General features: G+C 44.6%; 1 protein-coding gene across 1 annotated transcript; it reads left to right on the top strand.

Annotated features, from left to right (window-relative positions):
• The first annotated feature begins 7,087 nt into the window (after positions 1-7,087).
• LOC114692434 (60S ribosomal protein L31-like) lies at positions 7,088-7,374 on the top strand. The gene has a single exon (XM_037209553.1). The coding sequence runs from the start codon at positions 7,088-7,090 to the stop codon at positions 7,313-7,315; it is 228 nt and encodes a 75-aa protein (XP_037065448.1). The 3' UTR covers positions 7,316-7,374.
• The last annotated feature ends 7,811 nt before the right edge of the window (positions 7,375-15,185 follow it).

The following is a 15,185-nucleotide window of genomic DNA, read 5'->3' as shown; positions in this document are numbered from 1 at the left end:
TGTGTGTGTGTGTGTGTGTGTGTGTGTGTGTGTGTGTGTGTGTAGCTGCACGTATGTGTATGGGCTCACGTGCAGATGTCTATGTGTGTTTATGGAGATCAGCAACCTCATGTGTCTTCCCTCGGGTGCTATCTGCCTTTGTTTGAAGCAAATTCTCTCATAAGGATGGAGCTTTCCAAGCAGGTTAAGTTAGCTGGCAGTGAGTCCCAGGGAGAAACTGTGTCTCTGCTTCCATACAGCTAGGATTACAAGTGTGTACACCACGCTTTTCAAAATGTGGGCTGTGAACTCAAACTCAGGTCCCCGTGGTTGCAGGGCAAGCATTTCAGTGCCTAAGCCAGCTCCTCAGCCCACCTTATAGCCTTTCTGAGAAACCAAGAACCCCAGAGGGCCTCGGCTAGGTGGATCAGGGCCCTTTGTGCTTTTGTATTCAAAATGCCAATAAGGGTTCTAGTCAGACTCTTCCTTGTCTGGTCCTAGGAAATCTGTGTCCAAGGTCACATTTACAGTTGTTCACAAGCTTGTGGTTAAGAACTGGAGACCTCAGTCCCTCACCAAGTGAGCCTTTCCACAGGAGCCTGGGTATCCCCAGGATATGACAAAGGAGAGGAAAAGGAGATGGGGGGAAGAGAAAATAGGGGAGACAGAGAGATGATGCGGGGAACACAGACCTTTCACGACCTAGCATCCAAAGTCAGGCATGACCACTCTAGCTTTGTTTATTTAAAACAAGCCATGAAATCCAGCCTTCATTCTAAAGGAAGGGAGTTAGATGCTACTGAATAGCTACCTCAAAGTTTGGAAAGGCTTTCTGAGGTTTTGTGGTGGTGGTGGTGGTGGTATGGTAGCTTAGTGGTGGGTTTTCTCTTCATTTGGTTTGAGGATTTTTCTTGATGGGGGAATGTTTGGTTGCTGTTATGGTTTGTTTTTGAGAGAGAGACTCATGAAACTCAGTTGGTTGGCCTTGAAGTAACTACAGCTAAGGCTAGCCTCAAACTCCTGAGCCATTCCCCTGCCTCCACCTCCTGAGTGCTGATTGCAAGTTTGCACCACCACTTCTGGCTGCAAAGATATTTTTAAAGCACCTCATTGTTTATCTGGATTATATGAGGAAGAAGTGAGGAAAAGAAAAGAAAGAGAGAGGAGGGAGCAATAGAGGAGAGAGGAAGAAAAAAAAAAAAAAAACAAGAAAAAAAAAAAAAATAAAAAAAAAAGAAAAAAGAAAAGAAAGAGCGAAAGGAGAGAGGGAGGGATAGAAGTAGGGAGGGAGGAAGGGAGGAAGGGAGGAAGGTGGGAGAAAGGAATCAATGTCTGTAAAGCACTAAGAACACAGAAAGCCTGAGAGAAGCTAACACTTTTTTTTCCTGTGTGTTCTGTGATTACTGTATTCTAGACAGCAGAGCCTCAGACTGATGAATACCCTAACTGTCATCATAGAATCTTCATCCAGTAACTGATGAAAGCAGATGCAGAGATCCTCAGTTAAGCACTGAGGGGAGCTGCCGGGGATCAGTCGAAGAGAGGGAGGATGGATTCTATGAGCAATGGAGTTGAGATCATGATGGGGAAACCAAGAGAGACAGCTGACCCGAGCTGGTGGGAGCTCATGGACTCTGGACTGACAGCTGGGAACCTGCACAGGACCGAACTAGGCCCTCTGACTGTGGGTGACAGCTGTGTGGCTTGAGCAGTTTGTGGGGCCACTGGCCAGTGGGACCAGAATTTATCCCTAATGCATGAACTGGCTTTTTAGAACCTATTCCCTATGGAGGGACACCTTGCTCAGCCTAAAGGGAAGGACTTGGTCCTGCTTCAACTTGATATGCCAGACTTTGTTGACTCCCCATGGGAGGCCTTACATCTCCCCCCCAAAAAAAAAACCTTTTAAATAAATAAAAAGAAAGAGGCAGAACCAGATGGAGAGTTCAGAACTCGGGGACCAGAATCCACACTAAAGACAGAACAGTGAGGGAGAGAGCAGAGGGGACTAACAGAAACCCCTGCATCCTCAGTCCACAGGGACTTGCTTCATCCCTAAGTTCAAGGGTGTTGTTTACGTACTCAGGCTTCACTTTCTCTTTGGGGAGTCAAAAGAGAATTCAAACTGGGCATCAGCGTGTAGGAGTGTGTTATCGTCACTTTGTAATTCTAACTTCACCACTCGGAGTTCAGCAAGATTAGTAGGTGAACAGTCTAGGGGGCCCCAGCTAAGGTTGCTTCTTAAGAATGTTTTCATTTCTTTGAGGCTATTTCACTTGGAAGAGAAAAAGAAACAGAATTTTTTAAGGAATTAGAAAGAATTCCTAGGTGGAGTTTCAATTGGTTGTGGGAACTCACACAATGCTAATGTTCAAACATTTATCTTTAGACAGACTTTTTTAAATCTCTTATTGAAGCCAAAATATTGTCTTTGGTTTGACATTAGTGATAGCTAAAACTTAATTACACGCACACACACACACACACACACAAAATACTTGAAAGTTAATATTATTGTTTTCTAATAAACCAGTGACATCTAGCTCCAAAACCCAAGGTTCATAAATCATGAAAAACATGAAGTTGGAGGCATTTGGTGGCCTAAAAGCCTGATCCTAATACAGAAAAGAGAAATAAAATGAATTCTGGGGAGCAAATAAGAATTGCCTACAGTCACAGTAAGAAGGTGAATTGAAACCAAGCACGTTGATCTTTCAGACACTGTTACAATCATCAGAAATTAATCCCAATTTTCATTCCATAAAATGACGAATTTCCTGCTAATCATTAACCACTGACAAGAATAGCAAGGAAGCCACTGTGCTCTTTCCTGGTGTTTCTGACTTTTGGCCATTCCTGAGTTTAGCGTGTTTACACCTTAGAAGAAAATTTTCCTGGGGCTGGGGCACAGTGTGCCTAGCTTGTATGAACCCCAGTTCAAAACTCATCAGCAAACAGGAAAGAAGAAAGGAAGGGAGGGAGGGGGAGGGAGGGGGAAAGAAACAGAGAGGGAGAGACGACAGACAGAAGAAAGAAAGGCTTCTCAGTAAAAGTCTTAGCTGGCAAGCTAGTCATTTAATGAGCCACAGATCTGCTGAGAAATGGCTTGCTGTAGGGTTGACCCTCTGCTTTGTGCTGCACTGCAGAAGACCAGGAGTGCTCCCTGTGGCCGGCTGCACCACACATAGACCTGAAGACCTCAGAGGATCTTGTAGCAGTGTTCCTGTGCTCTTCACACTGTGGGTCTGCACAGGGAGTGCCATGAACAGCACTTATTAATCTTGTTGAAAGGATTTTGGCTTTGCATGTATAATGCATACTTCAGGGAACATCGGCTTTCACCTCTGTGTGTCCTCTGCATTTCATTGCGACATCTTAAACGGAAAGTATTCTTACAAAGAAGAGCAATTTTCTTCTTTCCATCAACTTATTGACTCTCTCTATGGAAACTGTTGCCCAAATGTTTCCCATTCATAGATTTCCATTTCTCAGGTAATCAGTCAACTGAACTTCCAGTACAATTTTTCATCTTCCTGTGCACCCAAGCTTTGCAGGACAGAGACTCATGTCTGCACCTTGGAGGTAGTTTTTGTGATTAAGTTATATTGTATTCCTATGGGTGTATTGCCAAATAGTGTTGACGTAGACCCTGTCCTGTTACAGAAATATTAAATTGATCAGATTCTATTTTGGAAAGCCATTATGAGGTTAATAGGAGCCCTGGACGGAATAGGTTTCTTCAAGGAGGGATGAGGAGACATTAACAGGAGTCAGATGCTGTCTTGAAGGGTGTCGAAAACAGTTCTCTCTGCCAAACCTGAATATATAGATGCTATCATTCATATGTGGACATGGGTTTTGGGGATGTGATGGAGCTCAGGGAAAGAATGCTTGCCTAGCAAATGCAAAACCCTGCGTTCGATGTCCAGTTCTCACTCTCAGTAAAGTCACCACTTAACACCCACAGGTTATGCATCTCTCCCCTCTGAAAGCTGCATGACTTTTCCTCAAAAAAAAAAAAAAGCGAACAAATGTCTAATCACCCAAGACAGTACTGAGCACAGACCGAAGAAACAGCCCCATGGAAGCCTCATTGGGTGAACCAGAGTTTATCAGAGTCTGTGACAAGGTCACAGGCGACTCAAAGGCAGCAGCATTCCTGAAGAGCCACCCCAGCTTGGGTGATGGTTTCCCAAAGCAACATGCCTGGAGCTCACTGCTCAACTTGCAGGCAGCCCCACCGGAGAGGGTCCGGTCACAGCCATATGTGCTCCTTTTATCATGTTGCGGGAAAGCTTCAGAGTCTTGGGACTTTCTGAGCTTCCCAAAGCTTGCAAGTTGGGTTATCTTCTGGGATCATAGGAGCCTCCCTTCCTTCTCCAGAAGGTCATGTTCCAGTACCGAGGGAAATATCCACAGAACACCGTGCAGCACTGGGCCCTACTGAAATTCTCTAACATCTTTATTACAATATAATAGGCATACCATGAAAGTAATTAATTTAGTCCCCAAACCAATGGCTTTTAACATATAGACAGTGTTGTTCGGTCATCACAATTCTGAAACCACAAGAAGAAACCACATATGCCCACTAGAAGTCGATCCTTTACTAATCCCAAATTGATTCTTTACCCTGCACCCCAAGCACCCATCTACTTTATAACTGCAGATTTGATTCTTGTAGACATTTCACACAAACAGAATTCTAGTATAATAATTTACCTTTTGTAACTGATTTCTTTCATTAACCATACGAGTAAAAGAAATTTAGGGTTCCATGCAAATGAGAATTCCCAGTCATGGTCCTCAAAGCACACCTTGACTGTAGGGCACTCACCCAACCCTGGCTAGGGCCTGAAGGAGTGTATAAATAGATGTATTTTGTCCATGTCCCATGTTCCATTCTTGGATTTGAAATTTAAAATAGTTTTTCAGAATTGTCTGTAACAAAAACTGGGAGGGCAGAGCCAACATAGTGGAATAATTGTAGATTCACTGCTACTCAAGCTGTAAGTTCTCCCAGGGTAAAACTGCCTGTATACTAAAGTGATTACCACGAATACAGTGTTTTATGTGTAGAAAATAGCTATTCTTATTTTAGGAGTCAAAATACAAAAGATAATTCATTAGCATTTTCAGTTTAAAAAAATAAAACAGAAGAGGAGGGACCTCTGTTTATTGATCTGGGCAACAAATCATCTGAATTCAGCTTGGGAAGCATTAATATTCTGTATGGATTATTTTGAAAAGCCAATGATTATACCAAATTGTGTTAGCCAGTCATGACCATAGAAATGCTGTGTAACAAACAATCCCTGAACTCACTGATTTACTAACCTGAGCATTTATTCTCTAATTCATAGGTCTTCTAGCTAGTTGCAACACGGAAGATCTAAGATAGGTAAGTTTTGTGTCAATAGCTAGGATTGGCTCTAGACTGGGGCTGTAATACAGATCTGGTGCACATATGTTCATTCTGGGCTACATGGAAGTATCTAGATATGTGTTCTTCACAGAAGACCAGTAGATTGCCTGACTAGTTTTCATAATACAGTCCTCACTATAGGTGAGAACTGTATTGAATCTACTTGATTCAATGACCACTATTTTAAATGTTTATGTTATCCAAAAGCATCTTTGTTAAAAAAAACAAATGCATCCAATGTAATATTTGACCAAATATCTAGGCACAAAGCCCAGTAAAGCTAATCTAGAAAATCAATCATTTTTCATCTGAGTGTGGTAGCACACACTATAATCCTAACACTGAGAAGGCTGAGGCAGAAAGATCATGAGGTTTGAAACCAGTCTGGACTGCATAGCAAGATTCTGCTTCAAAATAAAAATTAATGATTATATCAGCCCACAATCCAACAATTGTACTCCTCAACACAGACCTCCAACGATGTTCACAGAGCTATCCACAATATCACAGTCTGAGCAGGCCTTTGCCCCAACCCCTAGTCTCTCTACCTCCTGTGTTTTCTCTTTACATCTATTCTACACACTTGAGCTATAGGAATGTAAAACACAAACTAAACTGTGTGATTTCTCTAACTCAAATGTTTACTGAGGACAAACAACATCTCTTCGTCATAGCATTCTCCACATTGTGATGACTTTGTTCAGTCTGACCCTCCATGTCTTGCTTCCTGAAGTGCTCTGAATACCTTTTACAAACTAGTGGAGAGAGATGGTTGAGTTTAGAAGGAATGTATCATCTTGATGTTTTGCTGATTCCTGCCATGTCACTGCCCTGTCTTCAAAACACACATTTACTTTATCTTCAACTCTTCCTTTTCGCATTTTTCAACCTCTCTTAATTCGTTAGCAACCCTGCCTATTGCATCTCTGAAAGATATCCTGCATCCCACCATTTCTTAGCCCTCTGCCATGGATGTGCTCATCCAAGCCAAGGCCTCAAATATGTAAAGATGCAAGGGGACATTTTCTTAGGTGTAGTAAACTAAAAGCATGGTCCTTGTCCCTGATGTGTGTGTGTGTGTGTGTGTGTGTGTGTGTGTGTGTGTTTTCTGAGATAAGATCTTTCTATATAGCCCAGGTTGGCATTGAACTTCCCTATGACAGTGATCGCACTTCTTAGCATTTGTCCAAATAACTGCAAACTTATGTTCCCACAAAGCTTGCTTGCAAATGTAGAAAACAATGTCCAAAATTCATGATTGTCCAAAATATGAAATGTATAGGGTAGCTTTCAAAAGGCCAACAGAAAAAAAGACATAGACACCATAGGAACTTAATTTTAACATCCCACATAAGAAATTTATTAATATCAAACACAAGAATGAGCTCTGTTACAGCAATATTTAAATCAATCTTGAAAAGCTATTGCAATGTAACAGAAACAGCAATTCCTACAATAGGGTCTACACAAAAGCAACACCCAACTTAAAAAAGAGACAAATATCTTCCCCAGAGGAACTTTAAGTCAGTGTCAGCTCTGCATTAAAAGTAAAATTCAGTTCATTGGGAAGATTTTAATTAAGCTCCTTGATATAAAAATTTTCAAATATGCTGCAGGTCAAAATTAGAAAACAAATATGAGACAATCCCTCATGCCTGTCCTTTTCAACTTGGGCCTGGCAGAATGGCTCCCACAAAGAAGGGTGGCGAGAAGAAGGGCCGTTCTGCCATCAACGAGGTGGTGACCCGAGAATACACCATCCACATTCACAAGCGCATCCATGACGTGGGCTTCAAGAAGCGTGCCTCTAGGGCACTCAAAGAAATCCAGAAATTTGCCATGAAGGAGATGGGGACTCCAGATGTGCGCATTGATACCAGGCTCAATAAAGCGTCTGGGCCAAAGGAATAAGGAATGTTCCATACCGTATCCGTGTACGTTTGTCCAGAAAACGTAATGAGGATGAGGACTCACCAAACAAGCTCTACACATTGGTAACTTACATACCTGTTACCACATTCAAAAATCTACAGTCAATGTGGATGAGAACTAAGCTGCTGAGTGTGTCAAATAAAGTTGGAGAACTACCTTAAAAAAAAAAAAAGAAAGAAAACAAATACGAAAGGTCTAATTAAACCCCAAATGATAAATTTTAATCTTGTTTAAGAGACTGCAAAGCTGAGAGTCTGAGGTTCTCTGCTCACAGCTGGATGAACAAACATGCACTCGCTATTTAATCTTCTGTGAAAGCGTGGCGGTTTGCAGTGTGCTTCCAGCTGGTGAGGAAATCTTTAAAAAATTAGTGAGGGTGTGAGTGATTCAATGGATTCAAAGTCAGCTGGAAAAACTGAAGAGAAAGGCCAGTGTGGAGGCAAATCAGTGGAGACAGAGCTGCTGGAGTGGAAGTTATCAGACTTCAGGCTCCAGGAACAAGGAATGCACCAGGCCTTGCCCCATCACTCAGGAGGATGAAGTGCTGGCTGCTTCATTTTCTCATTGTGTTTAATGGAGAGGCAAGAGCAGGCAATGTGGTTGAACAAACAAGATGACCATTAAAAAGACATTTAGAGACATCTTCAGTGGAGGGGGAAGTCACTCTGAAATTCAAGATCCCACCCTCTAGCATTGGCCTCAGAGTTAAGTCAGCTCAGAAGTCACCTGAGCCAGCCATTCTCCCCACATTTACATGGCTGTTGTTGTTGTTTCTGCTCTTTTTGGGGGGTCCACCACCCAGCTCACAAATAAATCACACACAGAGGGTTATTCTTAATTGTGAATGTCTGGCCTTAGTTTGTCTTATTTCTTGCCAACTTTCCTTAACCTAAATTATCCCATCTACTTTTTTTCCTCTGGCTTTTCCCATTCTCTTACTTCTGTAAATCTTACTCTTACTCCATGGCTTTCTGTGTAGCTGGGTGGCTGACCCCTGATGTCCTCCTCCTTCTCTTGCTCCTGGATCTCTCCTCCCAAATTTCTCCCTCTATATATTTTCTCTGCCTGCCAATCCCTCCTAACTTTTCTCCTGCCTCACTATTGACCGTTCAGTTCTTTATTAGACCATCAGGTGTTTTAGACCTGTAACACAGCTTCACAGAGTTAAACAAATACAACACAAACAAAAGTAACACACCTTAAAATAATATTCTACAACACATTGCCCCTTCAAAAACTCTGCCAAAATGCAATCTAATCCAAGCTCAAAAATATTTAATGAAACTTGACCATAGGCTAAGTATGGTAGCACATACCTGTGAACCCCACTCCTAGAGAAACTGAGTCAGGAGGATCATGAGTTCAAAGCCAGCCTGAGTAAACAACAAAGATGCCTTCAAAAAGAAAAGAGAAAAGAAAAGACTCATTTAAAAAATTTATACATCAACACTCTGCAGAGCCTAGTTATTCCCAGTCTTTGTGCCTTGATTTCAATAAGTTGCCTCACCTCTGGGGGCATTGAGACTCTTCCTTTAGTGATTTATATAAAAGAAAATCACTTCTTTCCCAAGTATCACTTGGAATCCCTTGAAAGTTACATGCATGCGCACACACCACCACCACCACCACCACCAGCACCACCACCACCACCACCACCACCACCAGCAACAGCAGCAGCAGCAAGAAAGAGCTTGCTTTTCATCAGGCCCTTATATTTTGACAAAGTACTTGCTTACTCAACAAAATGAAGCTAATTCTTCACTCAGCACATAGTCAAGACCCACTCCAGATCCTCAGATCTCACCACAGCCATGCTGTTACTTGAACTACATCATAAACAACTTTGGCAGATGCTGTGAATGTCTTCCTTTTCCCTATGTCCTTCATTGCATATTTCCCATGACCCACTGGACAGATTATGGCTTTGATGACTAAAGAAGACTGAACTTGACTTTACTATGAGACCCTCCAAAGCAAGAGAACCAATTAAGTGTTTTCAGATGGTAACTGAATGGTGTTTCAGACAGTCTGTACATGGGAAGTACAATGTCATTTTCCACTTTATGTTTAAAAATTTCTAGCTATTATGAAGATGCTATCAAGTTTTCCTAATGGAATTGTCATGGTTTAGTTATTTGATGTCAGTAAATCTGCCTTCACCTTGGGATGACAATCTATAAAATCTCACAGTAAGAGAAAAATGGAACTTAGCCCATTCACTTCCTAGATCATAATTAATATTTGCAAGCCTGTAAGCAGAGCCACTTGCCTGGGGTTTCTTTACACAAACAGCAGGGGATTAATTCAAAAATACAATCTGTTCTCTGCAAGATAGCCATGACAACATTTTTAAAAAAAATGTGCATCAGATATCACCACTCCCCATCAAAGGAGGCTCGTAACAATACAATTCTGAAAAGGTGGGCATACTTTCAGGTCCAGGGCCATGTCTCCAGCTCCACTTTTCCTATTCTCTTTTCCTTCCATCCCCACCCCTTTGCTGGACCTCTGCTACTCCCCAAGTATGCTAGGCACACTTAACTAGGGATCTTGTGTTTGTTGGTCTCTGTCTAAAATGTTCCCCCTAGACATTCAGAGTATACCCCTCCCTTCAACAAGAGCTCAGATCAACTGTCATGAATACTACCACCACTTATTTCCCTTAATAATACCTTAAAATTTTCTTTTCATTTTTTTTACCTTTTAATTATTGGAAATTTTTATTCTCTAGTAGATTATGACTAGGTCCTTCACTATTATACACCCAGAATCCCTTTCAAATCGTTCTTTAAACATGCTCCAAACAAAAATGAATGGATTAAGTGCTGACTTTGGTTACCCATAATAGCCATCCTGATGACATATTTGGCTCTTAGCCTAGGGAAATAAAGGTTTAGGGAAAGAAAGAAAGAAAAAAAACCTTATCAGTTCATAGGTATTATCATGATCACTAGCTAAGAACAGGAGTGCTGAAATAAATATTCAAAGACAGATGGCGTGGTGTTCTATTAGAAGATACAACCTTGTAGCAGCCAGTGGGAGTGGTCAAAGGACTCTACAGATCTAGGGACCGTGAGTCCTGCTGACCAGAAGGACGGGAAAGAATAGAGCCACCAAACAGCAAGCAGCTGTGTCAGAGAGGGATTCACAGCATTCTCTAAGACAGGGAACAGTCACTCATGCGCTTCATGTGAGGAGCACTGTTGATCTGAGGAGCATGTGGGGATTGCAAGTACTGGATGTGTCCCTCGTCACCCTTCTTTTTGCCCATTCTAGGTTAAACTGGCCACCTGCTTGGGAGACACTGCCTAAAACATGTTGCAGCTATTACAGCAGGTCAGAGTCTAGGACAAGGATCTTGTATAAATGCAGTCAGACAACAGAAATCAACCATGTCAGCAGATACTTTCATTTTTTGCTTTTCATTGAAGGGTAAGGTTAATGGCTACTTGGTGACAGACAGAGAGAGACAGAACGTGGAATGTTCTGTGGAAAACAGAGATGCCATAAAAATGTAGGGAGCATCAAGGAGGCAAGGAAATCAGCAGAAACCAATAAGAGCCACAGATGCTGGTGAATTTCACATTGCTAACTGTGGGTTATAAACAAAACCTCTTCAGAATGCGTATATAATGAACAGTATCACCTGAAGTAGATGAGGGTCATGAGCTCCCTTCACACAGAAAGTAAATGCCAGTTCCTCGCCATGCAAATCAGTTAACAGCTGTTGCTTCAGTGATAAAGAGAACTAGAGAGAAACTCATGTGGCGATAGAAGACAACATCTAAGAGATTCGGCTGCTAGCACTATAAAAATCAAAGCTGCTCTCAGGTTGTCCACAGGAAAGCAGATAAGGTCCCAAGACTGGCATTACTGATGTGGAATGTTCTGTATGTTAAATGTGTTGTTCTGATTGGTTAATAAATAAAACACTGATTGGCCAGTAGCCAGGCAGGAAGTATAGGTGGGACAAGGAGAGAGGAGAATTCTGGGAAGTGAAAGGCTGAGTCAGGGAGACGCTGCCAGCTGCTGCCATGAGTACCAACATGTAAGATACTGGTAAGCCACGAGCCATGTGGCAAGGTATAGATTTATAAAAATGGGTTAATTTAAGATGTAAGAACTAGATAGCTAGAAGCCTGAGCCACAGCCATACAGTTTGTAAGCAATATAAGTCTCTGTGTGTTTACTTGGTTGGGTCTGAGCAACTGCAGGACTGGCAGGTGAGAGAGATTTGTCCTGATCGTGGGACAGGCAGGACCAGGAAAACTCTAGCTACACATTACCTCCAAAGGAACTAACCAAAATGCTGGGAAAAACAAGAAACATGTCACGCCCAGTGATTTCATTTCCCAACATGATTCTAGGGTCACTTATACTATTAATTGGTCTGCATGGTGAGGAACATACCTTACAGTCTTCACCAACCTTGGGGGGATAATGATCAATGCAGATTAAGAACACATGTGCACATGGGTGTTTTACTACCATACCAGAGCCAGGTGATGGTTGTGCATGCCCTTGATCCCAGCTCTCGGGAGGCAAGGGCAGGTGGATCTCTGAGTTCAAGGACAGCTTGGTCTACAGAGCAAGTTCCAGGATCGTCAGGGCTACACAGAGAAACCCTGTCTCAAAAAAACAAAAGAGCCCCAGGCCGAGACACAGCAACAGCCACAGCTCCCCACCATGCCATGTGGCTGGCTGGGGCAGGACTCAGCCAGGAGCAGCCTAGGAAATCGAGTGCTGGGCCTTGACACAGCAACAGCTCCCCGCACGCCATGAGTCTGGCAGGGGTAGGTCTCAATCAAGGCAGCCAGACACCACTGTGGTGAGGGGGTCCAGACTGGAGAGGTGGAAGAGAGACAGAGCAGTGTATTGGTCCATGGGCTGGAGGGAGAGGCAGATCTGAAGACACGAGGATGGTGAGAGGTACAGGCTAATCTGAATGGCCTGCTAGCCACCTGAGTCCAGGGTCATTTCCTGACCTGGGCTACTTACTGCCAAGGGCCAATCTTGGTCTGAGGCCCTGAAGTAGCTGAGGGGGCATGAGGCTCCTGTTGCCATTGAGAGTCGAACAGAGGCCAATGGTCTGAGCAGCCACCTGAAGTCAGGTTGGTGTCCAAGGGTCATGCTTCCCTGGGGGCCAGGCTGATCTGAGTGGCCTGCACTACCACCAGGTGCCATGGTGACATCCTGATATGGACTGCTGCTAAAGACTATGTCTGGGTCATGATCTTACCACAGCTGGGGTCTGTGTTTATATCCAGTAGCCCATAGTGCAACCGGAGGCCGCATGGATGCCCAGGGTCTGGGATGGAACCTGTGGCCATATTGGTATCTGAGGGTTGTGCCACAGCCAGGGCCATTCCCAATGGAGTGGCTGGCACTGTCACCTGGGGCTACAGTGTTGTCTGGGCCAGGGCTGCTGCTGGGGGCGATGTGTGGGTCTGTGTCCCTACAGCAGCCAGGGTCTGGGTTGATGTCTATGTCTCCTGATGCCATTGAAGGCCATGCCAATGCCAGGGTCTGGGCAGTCACCTGGGGCCACATTGGTGTCCAAGGGCACGCTGCTGTGAGGGCCATGTTGAACCGGGTAGCCTGTGTTGCTACCTGGAGGCATGGTGACCTCTGAACCCTGGCTATAACCTAGGACCATGTTTAAATCCATGGTTCTACCACAGCCCGGAACTCTGTTCATGTACAGTGGCCCATGTTGCCACCAGAGGCTGGGGTCTAGGCCACAATCTGTGGTCATGTGGATATGCAGGTGGCTGACCTTAGTGGCCTGCACTGCCACCCAGGGCCATAATGTCATCCAGGGCAGGGCTGCTGCCAAGGGCCATGTCTGGGTCTGCCACTCTACAGGAGCCAGGGTCTGAGTTGATGCCCATGGCCCCCATTACCCCTGAGGACAATGTGAATGCTTGGGAAATGGTCAGCCTCTTGAGATCATGTTGGTGTTCCAGGGTCATGCTACTACCAGAGCCATACTGATATGGATGGCCTCTGCTGCTACCAGGGCCATAGTGATGCCTGGGCCCCAGTTGCTGCTGAGGGACATGTGGTCCTGCTGTGACTGGGGTCTGTGTTGATGTCCATGGCCTGTATTATCACAGGAGTCATAGGAACCAAGTATGTTGAAATTTGAAAGCTCTACTGAGCTCACCCCAACCCCTTACTGACCCTGGGATAGCTGGCCCCGCCCCTTGCTGGATACTGCAGCAGGAGAGCTGGCCCCTGCAATCAGGAAAGATGGCCCCACCCCTCCCCACCAGCATACACTCACCTGGGCAGCACACTAGAGCTGACCCTGTTGTCAGGGATGCAGGTGAACTGGCCCTGAGGGCATGAGAACAGCAGAGCTAATGCCTCCCCTCATCTGCCATGTGGTGGTATGGGTGAGGAAAAGGCGCCCCGCCCCTCTCGTCTCTACCTGCAGCAGGTCATGAGAGTTGGAGAACCAGCCTTGTCCCTCACCAGCTGCAGCACACACAGGAGAGTGGACCCTGCACCCTGCCAGGACAGCACAGTAGAGCTAACCCTGTGGTTAGCCCTGAGGGCATGAGAACAGGAGAGCAGACCCTGCCCCCTTCCCACCCAGGTTATGAGGGTCCTGCCTGGGCAAGACAGTCGAGCTGGTGCTGGTGGTGAGTGTGGGTGAGCCAGACACAAGGGCCTGAGGGCAAGAGAACTGGCCCCGCTCCTTGCTGCAGGCTGCAGTGGGTGGGCTGGCCGAGGCAGTGCTGGAGAGCTCCCCTGGGTGCTGACAGTCGCAGAAGCGGGCAGGCTGACCAGCTACCACCCAGGCCCAGAACCAGGGCATGAGTTGGCCCACCCCAACATCCACCCCAGCTATGAACTGTTGGAGCATCTGAAGGGCATGAACCTTTAGAATCCTCACTAACCAGGGCAAGAACAGGATATCCAAGGGGAACCCCAGTGAGAGCCCATTATAGATGGTGGAGCAGAGGCCAGAGGCCTTGAACCAGGACAATGACTCATGGCAATGAACACTTGCAAGTGAAGATAAAAAGGACTAAAGGGTTAATTGTGTGACTCAATGGGCCACACTATAGCTTCCATAATGAGACTCTTCTCCCTTTTTTGTTTTGTTTTGTTTGGGTTGTTTGTCTTCTGTTTTGTTTTGCTGTTGTTTTGTTTTCTGTTTGTTTTGTTTGTGTGCTTTGTTTTGTTTTTGGTTTTTCTTTTAAATTTTAATTTGCTTTTGGTAGGGAGGGGAGGTTGCAAGGGCAGAGGGCAGATGGAGGAGATGGGTGGGATCAGGATGCATGCTGTGAAACCTTCAAAGAATCAATAAAGGATTAAAAAAACACCCCACACCAGAAAAACAAACTGACTTGTAAACATGAAACCTTTACCTGTGTTTCATAAAAGGAGGAAAACCTGATACAGCAATGGCAATGGCGTCATGAACCTGTCACCAACTGAGCATGTGTCAAGGGATGGACAGGCAGAGAATGTCTCTCGAGCTGCAGCTCTGTGGTCTGTCCACCATTATCTACCCATCTATCCATCTGTGCAGGCCCAAGTCTATGCCTTACCTACGAGGCCCTGCATCTCAGTGACTTGGCTCTCTCCCACTGGGTTTATATTTTATGTAACCTCTTGCAGGAGCTCTAAGTACTCCATCTGTATCAATTCTCTATAACTGCCTTCAATAAGACCCATGAGTGAACTGTAATGTGGGATTCAACAGTTAACATTAGTAACTAAGGTAAGACTAAAAGAACCTGCTATTGGTGGTAGCTAGACTACCAAGATACTGGGATCACTTGGTAAATTACAACAATGGTTGTTGGGGATTGATTGTTATTCAACACATTTCTGA

The sequence above is a fragment of the Peromyscus leucopus genome, chromosome 11 (assembly GCF_004664715.2).
Source record: "Peromyscus leucopus breed LL Stock chromosome 11, UCI_PerLeu_2.1, whole genome shotgun sequence".
NCBI lineage: Eukaryota > Metazoa > Chordata > Mammalia > Rodentia > Cricetidae > Peromyscus > Peromyscus leucopus.
This window is presented reverse-complemented; position numbering and strand designations above follow the sequence as displayed.

What these genes read in the sequence shown, in the direction of transcription:
- LOC114692434 (XM_037209553.1), top strand. Translation starts at nt 7,088, where the DNA reads ATGGCTCCCACAAAGAAGGGTGGCGAGAAGAAGGGCCGTTCTGCCATC.